The sequence below is a fragment of the Triticum dicoccoides genome, chromosome 6A (genome assembly GCF_002162155.2).
Source record: "Triticum dicoccoides isolate Atlit2015 ecotype Zavitan chromosome 6A, WEW_v2.0, whole genome shotgun sequence".
Lineage (NCBI taxonomy): Eukaryota > Viridiplantae > Streptophyta > Magnoliopsida > Poales > Poaceae > Triticum > Triticum dicoccoides.
In genome coordinates, this window is record NC_041390.1 from 537,328,554 (window position 1) to 537,341,927 (window position 13,374).

General features: G+C 47.1%; 1 protein-coding gene across 1 annotated transcript; it reads right to left on the reverse strand.

Annotated features, from left to right (window-relative positions):
* Nucleotides 1–4,795: 4,795 nt before the first annotated feature.
* Nucleotides 4,796–7,130, reverse strand: LOC119317751 (cytochrome P450 CYP72A219-like). Its single transcript, XM_037592248.1, has 4 exons — nucleotides 6,572–7,130; nucleotides 6,147–6,391; nucleotides 5,609–5,993; nucleotides 4,796–5,505 (listed from the first exon to the last, which is right to left on the reverse strand). The coding sequence occupies exons 1-4, from the start codon at nucleotides 7,097–7,099 to the stop codon at nucleotides 5,080–5,082; spliced, it is 1,584 nt and encodes a 527-aa protein (XP_037448145.1). The 5' UTR covers nucleotides 7,100–7,130; the 3' UTR covers nucleotides 4,796–5,079.
* Between the last annotated feature and the right edge of the window lie 6,244 nt (nucleotides 7,131–13,374).

The following is a 13,374-nucleotide window of genomic DNA, read 5'->3' on the forward strand; positions in this document are numbered from 1 at the left end:
CCTCCTTCTTTCTCTTCTCTCTTTCCCTTCTTGTCCTACTTGGACAAGGAAAGGGGGGATTGAATCCTACTTGGACTAGGAGTCCAAGTAGGACTCCCCCCATGGCGCGCCCTCTCCTAGGGCCGGCCTCCTCTCCTCCCCCCTTTATATACGTGGGGAGGGGGCACCCCAAAGGCACACAAGTTGATATTTTAGACGTGTGCGGTGCCCCCCTCCACAGTTACACACCTCGGTCATATCATTGTAGTGCTTAGGCGAAGCCCTGCATTGGTAACTTCATCATCATCGTCACCACGCCGTCATGCTGACGGAACTCTCCCTCGGCCTCAACTGGATCAAGAGTTCGAGGGACGTCATCGAGCTGAACGTGTGCTGATCACAGAGGTGTCGTGCGTTCGGTTGGATAGCGAAGACATTCGACTACATCAACGCATTACTAAACGCTTCCGCTTTCGGTCTAGGAGGGTACGTAGACACACTCCCCCCTCTCGTTGCTATGCATCTCCTAGATAGATCTTGCGTGATTGTAGGTAATTTTTTTGAAATATTGTGTTCCCCAATAGATGCCCCCCTAGGAAGGAGGCCGAATTAGAGAAGGAAGAGGGGGTTCTCCCCCCCCCCTTCCTTCCTCCATTCCCTCTTCCTTTTCCCCCCTCCGTAAATAAGGAAGGGGGAGGCCGAATTGGGAGAGGACCCCAAGTAGGATTCCTCCTACTTGGGGCGCCCCAAGGTTGCTCCCCTCCCCTTCCCACCTATATATACGTGGGGAAGGGGCGTCTAGAACACACAACAACAATCGTTAGCCCTGTGCGGCGCCCCCCCTCCACAGTTTACACCCCCGGTCATAGTTTTGCGGTGCTTAGGCGAAGCCCTACAAGAATCACTTCACCATCACCGTCACCACGCCGTCATGCTGACGGAACTCATCTACTTCCTCGACACCTTGCTGGATCAAGAAGGCGAGGGACGTCATCATGCTGAACGTGTGCAGAACTCAGAGGTGTCATACGTTCGGTACTTGATCGGTCGAAGCTAGAAGAAGTTCGACTACATCAAGTGCATTGTCAAACGCTTCTGCTTTCGGTCTGCGAGGGTACGTGGACACACTCTCCCCCTCTCGTTGCTATGCTTCTCCTAGATAGATCTTGCGTTTGCGTAGGAATTTTTTTGAATTTGCATGATACGTTTCCCAGCAGTTGCTACCATCATCTTTTAACTTAGCTTTCTCTAGGAATGCATTAAAATTCAAGGAAATGGTAGCATGGGCCATTGATCTACAACATAGATTTGCAAAGACTATTATGAATAAGTTCATGATAAATTTAGTTCACATAATCAAATTAATAATGAACTCCCACTTAAATGAGCCTCAAGTTGTCTAAGTGATACATGATCCAAATCAACTAATCCATGTCCGATCCTCACGTGAGATGGGGTAGTCTTCAATGGTGAACATATCCATGTCGATCATATCTACTATATGACTCATGTTCGACCTTTAGGTCTACAGTGTTCCGAGACCATGTCTGTACATGCTAGGCTCGTCAAGTTTAACCCAAGTATTCTGCATGTGCAAAACTAGCTTAGACCCGATGTATGTGAATGTAGATTCTAATCACACCCGATCATCACGATGTGCTTCGATACGACGAACTTTAGCAACAGTGCATACTCAGGGGAACACTTTTATCTTGAAATTAAGTTAAGGGATCAACTTATAATGCTACCGTTGTTCTAAGCAAAATAAGATGCATAAAGGATAAACATCACATGCAATCAAAGAAATGTTCATGATATGGCCATCATCATCTTGTGCTTTTGATCTCCATGTCCAAAGCAACGACATGATCTCCATCGTCACCGATGCAACACCTTGATCTCTATCATTGCGTCGATGTCGTTTCGCCAACTATTACTTCTACAACTATTGCTGATGCATAGCGATAAAGTAAACCAATTACATGGCACTTAGTGATTGACACACGGGTCATAAAATAATTAAAGACAACCCTAAGACTCATGTCGGTTGTCATACTCATCGATATGCAAGTCGTGAACTTATTACAAAACATGATCATCTCATACATCAACATATATATCATATCACGTCTTGACCATATCACATCACAACATACCCTGCAAAAACAAGTTAGGCGTCATCTACTTTGTTGTTGCAAGTTTTACGTGGCTGCTATGGGTAACTAGCAAGAACCGTTCTTACCTACGCAAAACCACAATGGTGATTATCAAGTTGCCATTTAACCTTCTACAAGGACCGCCGTAGTCAAATTAGATTCAACTAAAGTGGAAACTAACACCCGCTAGCCACCTTTATGTAAAACGAGTTGCATGTTAGTCAGTGGAACCGGTCTCATGTACGTGGACATGGAAGGTTGGTCCGAGCCGCTTTATCCCACAATACTGCTGAATCAAAATAAGACATTGGTGGTAAGCAATATGAACATCACCACCCACAACTCCTTTGTGTTCTACTCGTGCATATCATCTCCATATAGACCTGACTCTAGCCAGATGCCACTGTTGGGAAACGTTGCATGGAAAACATAAAATTTCTACGCACACGCAAGATCTAACCATGGAGATGCATAACTACGAGAGGGGGAGAGCATCTACATACCCTTATAGATCGCTGAGTGTGAGTGTTTATCAACGCGGTTGATGTAGTCGTACAACTTCACGATCCGTTCCTATCAAGAACCGAATGCATGGCACCTCCGCGTTCAGCACACGTTCAGCTCGATGACGTTCTCGCCTTCTCGATCCAGCAAGAGGGGCGAAGTAGTAGATTAGTTCTGGCAGCATGATGGTGTGGTGACGGTGGTGGTGAAACTATTTCTGCAGGCCTTCGCCAAGCACAACGGATTAGAGAGGAGGATGAACTAGAGGGAGAGGGGCGCTGACACACGGCTTGGTGAATCGTGGTGTGTTCTAGGGGCTAGCCTTGCTCCTCTACTTATATGTTGAGCCTTGGGGTCGTTACTTAGAGAGAGGGCCTCCCCAAAATAGGTTTGGAATGCAAAGAAGAGTCCTTCTCGGATTCTAGGGCTAAACGCCACGGTTCCAGGCGTTTACACAGACGCCACAGACTCCGGCGTCTAACCCATGGGTGGACGCCATGAACCCTGGCATCTAGCCCTTGCCTTCCATACTAATTCTTTGTGCACCGAACTAAAGCCTCGTGGGCTTTACCCCTTGGCCCAACCAAAGTGTCCTCGCACCAGAACATTTTCGAAAATTTCCGAAACCCTTCCGGTGCGTTCCGGAACCCTTCTGGAGACCAAACACTATCATCATATATATCAATCTTTACCTCCAGACCATTCCGAAGCTCTTCGTCATGTCCGTGATCTCATCTGGGACTTCGAACAACATTAGGTCACCAACATACATAACTCATATAATACTATATCGTCAACTAACATTAAGTGTGCGGACCCTACGAGTTTGAGAATGATGTAGACATGACTGAGACGCTTATCCGGTCAATAACCAATAGCGGGACCTGGATGCCCATATTGGTTCGTACATATTCTACGAAGATCTTTATCGGTCAAACCTTTATGACAACATACATAGTTCCCTTTGTCCGTCAGTATGTTACTTGCTCGAGATTCGATCATCGGTATCTCCATACCTAGTTCAATCTCGTTACCGGTAAGTCTCTTTTCTCGTTCCATAATACATCATCTTGTAAGTAACTAACTCCTTAGTCACTTTGCTTGCAAGCTTCTTGTGATGATGTATTACCGAGAGGGCCCAGAGATACCTCTCCGTCATACGGAGTGACAAATCCCAATCTCCATTCACGCCAACTCAACAGACACCTTCGGAGATACCTGTAGAGCACATTTATGATCACCCAGTTATGAAGTGACGTTTGATAGCACATAAGATATTCCTCCGGTATCCGGGACTTGCATGATCTCATGGTTGAAGGAACATGTATTTGTAAGAAAGCAATAGCAAAAAATGAACGATCATATGCTATGCTAACGAATGGGTCTTGTCGATCACATCATTATCCTAATGACATAATCCCGTTATCAAGTGACAACACATGTCTATGGTTAGGATCCATTATCAAGTGACAACACATGTCTATGGTTAGGAAAACTTTAACCATCTTTTGATCAACGAGCTAGTCTAGTAGAGGCTTACTAGGGACTTAGTATTTGTTTATTTATTCACACATGTATTTACGTTTCCGTTCAATATAATTCTAGCATGAATAATAAACCTTTATGATGAATAAGGAAATATGATAGTAACCAATTTATTATTGCCTCTAGGGCATATTTCCAACAAAACCTCCTTTGGATAGTCTTCATGGATTCATCGACCACCATTTACCAATGCATCCCTCCTACCTACGGCTTTGAAGGGTAGCCTTATCATTTTTCAAGGACTCACAGCCTATTAATAGCCCCCGACGGGCATGCAATCTCATTCACTCCCACTTGAATAAACTCAAGTGGAGAAGCACCCCCCTTTCATAGGACCACATTTCGTTGGATCTCGGTTTTCGGGGTCCGATGGACCTCGTAAGGCTTGGATCGCCAATAGTTAGGGAGTTTCGGAAAAGGTTACGCTCTCGGCGTTCTCTGAGACAAGCTCATCTCTCGATTCCGCTCTTCATATAGGAGTAGGCTGCGCTCTCGTGAGGCGTCTGAACCTATTCAAAAAATATCCACGAGTCAAACTTGGTTGTGTACTCCAACCTTCTCTATAAGACGACATGCACACCTCCGCTCATATTATTCTTGACCACGTTACTAACGACACCATAGTCGAAAGTTATTTTCATAACAACACGTATACGTGTTACTCAAGCCTACTAGCAAGATCCAACACATTATGACGACATTTTTATTGCCTTGTACATAATTCTTCTTACAAAAACTAACATTGTTTACACGATAAGTCAAATGCATAGTTCATCTTACTCAAACCAATATTGCTTACATGAAAAGGTAAAACACAGAGTTCATCTTACAAAAGCCAACATTGTTTACACCGATAATTAAGAACAACCAAATATCGGCTTAAATGTGCACCTAGTCAGATAGCTCTGAGCTTAATTTGCGCACCATGCATCGGTTGTAATGTCATCACGGTGTGCGGTGCATGCGTATACGATGGTGGGAGTTCAAACTTGAAATGTTGAAGGATCATGCTTAGCGCCATCTTGGCTTCGAGCATTGCAAAGTTCTGGCCGATGCACACCCGTGGCCCCCAACCAAATGACAAGAAGGCGCCTGGATGCTTGGATGCCTTGGAAATCCCCTGGGCAAATCGCTCTGGTTTGAACTCATTGACATCACTTCCCCATATGTCTGGATCATGATTGATGAATAGAACGGGCACCTCGACGAACATGCCCGAGGGGTATCTGACGCCTCCGATGTCCATATCTTTATATGTTTTTCGGCTAAAAGTTGTAGCCGATGGATACAACCGAAGAACCTCATGAAGGATCATGGTCACCTAAAATTAGTGGAAAGATAAAAATCAATTATTTATACCTTCAAAGTCATGTTACCTTCCGCGGTTAAGAAAACAAAATACATTAATTTAAGCTAGCACTCACCGTTTTGAGTCGGCTAAGGCCCTCATACTCGGGTTTGTTCTTCCTAAATAAACCTAGGACCTCCTCCCTCGCAAGGTCTTGCCACTCTGGATGCATGCTTAGTACAATCATTGTCCACGTCAGCAATACGGACGTTGTCTCCATTCCTGCCAAGTAAAATTGCTTGCACTCCTGGATGACATCTTCCATTGCCATTCCTTGCCTAGGTTGGCCATTCTCGTCCACGTCCTTCATATTTGACTCTAGCAACAGGCCTAGTAGATCATTTTCGGATTTTTTACCTTCTTCCATAGCTTGCATTCTTTTATTAATTAGACCTTGTAAGATTGATTCGACCTCCTTATTGTTTTTGCGCATCTTCAAATTGTTCTTGGTGGGCAAGAATCTGCGGTACATCAGGCAGGTCCCATGACGTAAAAAAAGTGTAACCAAAAGGAAAAATATTCATGACTAGCGTTGATTGCGATTTTTAAGAAATTTAATCCATTGAAAAATTAGCAAAAGCGAGGAAAAACCCAAGAATCACATAATAACTTACAGGTAACCCGGAATAATAATCCTCTGGACTGCACCAACAAAGAGCTTAGCTTGTTCGGACTGCACTTGGAATATCCGCCTTCCTTCGAGATAACTGCTTCCGAAAGCTGTGCGGGAAATGACATCCCCGGTGAGGTTCTGGAGCTCCGGCCACACATCCACCTCGCACGATCCGTCAGAACCATCCAACTCCTTCCATCTGGTGATAAGCTCTTCACAGCTCGCAGAAAAAGCCGGTAGCATGAGCTGCAAATTGAGCCATAAACTAACGGAAGCATGAGCTCCATCTGGTGACATATATACGTATAATCTTCCTAAAGTTGAAATTGAAGCGAAATTCGAAGATAACGTAAATAAATTGTTCATTATATACCACACAAACTGAAATGAAATTTGTCTAAATTGTGTGCAATTTTTTCCGCTTACCTTGAGCTTCTCAAGATGGAACGCGGGATTGAGGATCCTCCTGTGTTTGACCCATTTCTCCCCCTCATGGGTGGTGAGGCCGTTGCCGAGCAGCTTGGTGAGAGCCGGGAACTGGGGCTTCTCGAAGTGGCCAAACTTGTTGGACAGCACGTCCTTGATAAGCTCAGGGTCAGTGATGGCCACGTTGGCCACCGGTCCGAACCAAGAGAAGCAGGGCTTGCCGTTGTCCCGGACGTTGTTGTGGAGGAACGGGATGACGCGGGGCACGATGTCGTGGCAGCGCAGCGGCAATGGCTTGGACCAGGCCTCGTCGTTGAGCCGGCCGAAGTCCTTGAGGTCGCCCATGAGGAAGCGGTACCGCGTGCCGCCGACGCCCTGCGCGCGCAGCGTTCGCTCCAGCCGCCGCGGGCGCCACCACAGCCGGTCCAGCAGCAGGCGGGCCTGCCACAGGAGCGCAGAGCCCGTGAGCCCGTACAGGAGGTAGCTCCATGGCACTGCCGTCGCCGCAGCTGCAAGGTCAAAAGCCATTTTTCTCAATGGTCAAGAGAGGTTGGGCTACTAGAAGCTAAAAGAGTGTGCATTGACTGGTGGCACATTTGGCATCGTCTTATATAGAGGTGTCACTGGTTAGGAGGTTGATTAGGAGCTTGATTAGTCTCCTCTTTGTATTTGTTTTAACATTTCTTGGAGTGTAAGACTGGTTTGGCATCGTGTTATGTAGCGGTGTCACTGTGTTGTTGGATCACTGTCTTCGTCCCATTTGTTAAATGATTTCTTGCGGTAGAAGACTAATGGATATGCTTGCAGCGAGCTTGGAGGAGAAGAAAGTTCGATCGGGAAAAGATCGGTCAAACAGTTGTGCCGGCCACCCACGTGGGACATCTTGTTGCTACTCTGCTTCGTCACTGATCTCATTTCTTTTTCTTATACAGATTAAATTATTGAAATTGATTTTTTAAGCAACACAAATTAGAGATCCCACTAATATCCACCAAGAACTCCAGCAGCAATGTTGGGGTTGGGCAGGGCCAAGAGTGCAATCTACTTGTTCAAACAAAAAAGAGTGCAATATATGTTATATTTATATTTATTTACTAATTGAAGGCAATCAAGGCTTCGCGTTAATCCTAGAAACAACCCGTGCTTCCCTTCGTTTCTCCTCCCAAGAAAAGGCGGCTAGGGTTTCTGCCTCCCGTCAGCAGTGCCGTCGATCTGCCACGTCTCTTGTGGCCTTAGGGCTATGGGTGCGCGGTGGCTCCTGGCCCTTGCCGGCGCAAGGGCTTCGTTTTTAGGTGTTTTTCAAGTTTTGTTAGGGTTTGTGTCCTACTCAGGAAGACAAGACGATGACGGTTTTTTGAAGACGGTATAAGGTTCTCCCCGCCTAGCCTCTGTCCAGTGGTGTGTCTAGTATCGTCGGAGGGCGTGTGAAGGTGTGTCTTCGGGGGATCTCGCAGAATTCGGTCGGTGGTTGTCTTTGATGGATCTGCTCGGATCCGGTATTTCTTCGTCTTTTTTTATGTATCTTCAAGTTAGATCCTTACGATCTAAGCTTCTCTTCATCGACGGCTGTTGTTGTTCTGGTGCATTGGTCCTATGAAGTCTTAGCACGACGACTTTCCGACCGTCTACTACAACAAGTTGTACCCGGGTCTGATGAGGGAGGGGCAATGACAGCGGCGCGACTTCGGCTCGCTTCAGTGCTTGTAGTCGCTAAGTGTTCTGCGAATCTGGATGTAATTTTTATTATTTCGGATGTTCGTTGTACTATCATGATTCAAAATGAATAAATTAATAGTACCACTTGGAATAAGTGGGTCTCAAAAACGGACATCAACAACTCAAAAAAAGTTTAAAAGTTTCCCCCAAAAAATATCCTAGAAACAATCCCTAATTATCCATCCTAACTGCTGATTGATTATATATGTAGCCGTCTGACGAATAACACGTCGTCCCCAAAATTTGTACCTGTAATAATTAGCTTGTCTTTTTTTTTTGAAGTTATAATTAGCTTGTCATCTGATCCCATCTCGCCACAAACTCTTAACTTTTTTTTAGTTCCAAGTGCTGAGTAGTTTATTTCCCATAGATGAATGATGGATGATGCAGCGGACGAGGCATATCGATGGTAGTTTGCAGCAATTCAGGAGGAACTACGGCGAACTGATAGTTGAGCTATTCAGCCAGCACCGTTTGAGTTCATTGCATGTCGCTCGATCATGCACTTAAGTTGTTGGTTATATTCCCATTTGAATACACCACATAATGCACAGTAAGTGGTTTTGGGATCTAAATATTTTTTACTCATGTAATTCATCTCCAATCCCCTGTCCAACGTTGCATATTTGCCTGTACAAATCATTAGTTCTTCCATCAATTTTATTACATGAACACAAAATTGGACCTGATTCTCATGGAGGATAGTAATGGACTGATGATACAACTGACATTTCATAACAGCTACTCCATGCATGGTATGTTCCCGTTTTGCCATATTTTACTTACTCATTTAGAGCATCTCTAGCAAACCCTGCAAAATCCCAACCCGTATAAGTCTTTTGCAGTTTATGAAAAAGTATACATGCAGGCCGACGCGGGCGAGGTCAGACTCAGACCCCGCAAAACGGACCCGTAAAACGAATATTTGGTGAATATGCTCTTTTACGGATCGGCTACGCAGGGTATGCTCGGGCACCGCCGCGTCGACCCGTAAACCGAAGACGCCCAATTATCGAAATTGACATCAGTTCCGACAAATAAGTTCAAATTCAAACAATAGAACACAGTTCAAGCATAAATAAAAGCTTAAGTTTTGTAGGACAAACGCAAAAGAGGGTCTTGCAAAAGTGATGACCACGTCCGGCATCATATTGATCGATCTTCATTCCGCACCATCGAGTCCATGGAGTTCATCGGAACCACCGAATTCACCTCTGGCGCTTGTTCCAACTCCTGCATCGAAATCATCGGCTGGTGCACTGAACGCATCGGCGACATTGGTTCCAAACCTCACCGAGAAAACATCTCCGGCACTATAACACGCACTGACCGACGCAACCATTCTCCTCTTCAAGATTTCTCTTCTTGCCATATCATGTCATTCTTTGGTGAGATCGTCCATGTCATTGCGGTTCATTGTCATGATCTTGTTCTCTTCGGCGAGCAACTTGGACATGGCTTTGTTTTCAGTGGCACGTGATCTTCTCTCTTCAATGGCCGCTTTACGCAGCCCCTCTTCCTTGAGCAATTGCCATTTTTCTTGCTTCTCCCTTGCCTTCTTCTCGGCCAACTCTTTCTTGATCTCCAACGTCTTTGCTAACATCAACTCATTTGATTACACCATGACATCAATCTTCTCCCTCAAGCTCGACGCTTCGTGCTCTCTCTTCATCTTCTCCTTAGTCTTCTTGTTGCCATCGGGCTTGTTAAAGTTTCTTGGGCCATCATCATCCTCATCTTCATCTATGTTTGTAAGTGAAACTCTCTTCGGTGGGGATTCTTTGCCAATCAACTTCCACTTCTCACACTCTTTGAGCAAGTCCCAACAATGCTCTAATTCGAAGAATTTGCCTTCCGAAGCTTCCATGCATGTCTTTGTATCTATGTTGGGCAATTTTGTTCTACATAATTTGAGCAAAGTCAAATGATGCAATCATTTCATGTGATGCAATATGATGTGCACAACTTGAACAAAGTCAAAACGAACTCACATAGTCGGATTTCACGGTTTCACTTGGAGGTGCATTGCGTACTTGCTCCAAGCAAGCTTCCCAACGGTTGCAAATAGGCTTGATCGCATCCCAACGCCCTTGAAGCGACCGAAAGGTGCGTGAAGTCCTATTGGGATACTTTGCCATCATGCGGAAGTATTGATCTTCGATCCTTTGCCAATACCTCTTGGCGGTTTGAGAAGTACATGTGCATGCATCAAGCAGGGACACCACACTCCATGCCTTGATCAAGATTTGATCTTCCAAGATCGTGTAGTTCTTCGATCTCTAGCTTTTTCCACTTTTTGTTTGCGATTTCTCATACGCCCCCTCATCGATCTCCTCCACTTCTTCTTCACCACCATGATCATCCACGCCGCCCTCCGTTTTATTGTAATCGAATGTGGCAAACGGGGCTTGATCGATGTCAACGGCGTTGGTGTCCAACAAGTTCACGAACTCGGCAGTTCCATTGTTCAAACCACCGCTATAGTGAACGACAACAAGTCACGAGCTATCGCAAATGCCGAAAAGCAAAGAAAATTGCCATGACCGAAGACGCCTACCTTCCGGCCATTTCGTCAAACACCCCGCTTGCGGTGGGAGCAGTACCGTTGAGCGGCATCGTCGGGGAACCTCTTTCCGGGGCGGAGGGAGTGGATGAAGGAGCCGGCTTATTTGTAGCCGGAGTCCTCTTCCGCTTTACGCCGGAGACCTTGCCGACCTTCTCTGCCGCCAGCCGGGATCGCGCAGCGGCGTTGGCGCCCGGAGCGCGGGCCTTCGCGGCGGTGGCAGCCGGATTCCCGCCCTGCACGACCACGTTGCCCTGCCGCTTGCGGGCACTGTTCAAGATATCTTCCGATATGCCGATAAATCGGCCGATTTATCGCTTACCGTTGTCAGACCGATAAGATAAATCGGCCGATAAATCAGCCGATATGCCGATAAACTGGCCGATTTACCCCTTATCATGGGTCGACCGATAAGTTCCCGATAAGCGATATCCCCAACATTGCTTGCGGGTAGGCGCAATGGTGCCTTGGGCGACGGCGGGGCCAACATGGCCGGCGACGAGATCTGCCCGAGGGGATTGAGCGTGCGCGACCACGATGGTGTCAGGGGACAGCAGGGAATCATCCATGGTGGCGAAGGACTGCCTGGGAAGATGCACCGGAGCGGGAGGTGGCGAGGTAATGGTGGTGGGGGGAGCGGGAATGGCCGCGCGGAAATGTCCCTCCCGCCAAATCTTGCTGCGGATAGGGACCGAGCTCGGGTCATCCTCCCACCCCGTGAATCTAGAGATCGAGGAAGATCTTTTGCCGCGCACCGCAAAAAATTTTACGTGTCGGACGCATATGCGGTGTCTGGTCGGGCAGGTTTTTCCGTACCGACCCGTATTTTGACGGTTATTTTCGGATCGGAGCGGGATACGAGGTCTGTTAGAGATGCTCTTATATATCCTTTGAGACCCGAGCCCTCAGAGAAACTAGATTCCAATCTTCTGGTCTTGCATGCAGATGTTTTGTTGTTCAAAGCGCTTCAGTTCCAGTTCGTACAGATTACTCATATTATGAGTTCCAGGATTTTTTTTTTTACTTTTAGTATATGTTGACTTATGTTCTCTTGCGGTGTGCACACTAATTAACTGAAAAACCTTATGGCGTACTATTTTTTTTACATGTGTGATGTATGTAAAGTTAGTTTCTGTTATAAAAAATTGTCCATCAGCTAACTGAACCAGAGGAGAATTTATGAAAAGTGAACCAGCAGACAAACCGTAGTAATTCCAAGCTAATTATATAACTTCATCCCACTGAACTTCGATGTAAACTGGTCTTTTAATTCTCATATCTTGGAATTTAAAAAAATAGAAAAAGAGAAAGACTCCCGGCCTCTGCATCTGGATGATGCATGCAGCCACTTTATTAATTACTCACAAAAATCCTTACAAAGAAATACAACATTAAGTTTGAAGTCATCGTCTAGGCAACATCTGTCGCTACTCATATCAGTTGATGAAGGGATGCTAATAGTCCGGGCCTAATATCGCAGACCTCGCAGTTAAGCCTAACATCCAAGACCTGAGGCCCCAACCTAGCCACTTGTCGGGTCTGGGGCACACACCGGTCTAGCGCGCTCTCAGAGGCCCCCGCCAACTGAACCGCTCCATCTTCGGAACTGTACTGATGCATCAGCCTTGCTCAGTCTAGCTGTCGTCGATGCCACCACGGCGCCCAACAGCACCACCTCCCTACACGTGAACATCTGAGCACATCGAGGTCGCCACCAATACAACTTAGCATCATTCCGCCAAGTACCACCAGCCGACACAGTTTGAAGTCTTTGGAAGATCTGTCGTGCTTAGCACCTGCCGACCAGGCATGACAAAGCGTAGTACCTGTCGGTCAGGCATGACTTGACATCTCCATCGAAACTCCGTGTAAGACGAAGCCGCTCCACCTCCTGCCTCTGACTTCTAGCGCTGCTCCACAAACTATGCTCCCAGGAGAGAAACGACCCTGCAGTGCCACCATCGTCCGATCTGAAACACCAGATCCTAGGGTTCCCCCGGAGCAGCACGAGTGGGGCGACAATAGTTACACGACAATGCCTTCATCAAGGTAACGGCATAGAACGCCGCCATCGCCTGCTGTCAGCTCGGTTTTCACCGGCAACCATGTCTCCACAACTCGCAGCTCGGACTAGATGATGGATCTCGAGATCCGACCACCCAGCCTGTTGCCGGCCACCTCCGACGAAGAAGATGACCACCACCACTGGCTACACCGGCCAGAACAGATCTGCCCGAGGTGCCGCCGAGCAGTCCACCAGGCCCTCGACGTCGTCGCCGATCTAAAGCCCGATGACGCGCCGCCGCCCGATCCAGGCTAGCTGCCGCAGGCAGGCGCCCGTGGCCCGAGGCAGGGCCGACCACCGCCGCCGTCATCAAAGTCATCGCCGCCGCTTCTAGATCGGCCACATCTCCACGCGCGTTGAGGGCCCCAACACCCCTGAGACGCGGGAGAGAGGAGGGACCCCCGCCATCGACGTCGGCCTCCGGGCGCGGGCCGGCGGCGGCGGGAGGAAGGGAGGAAG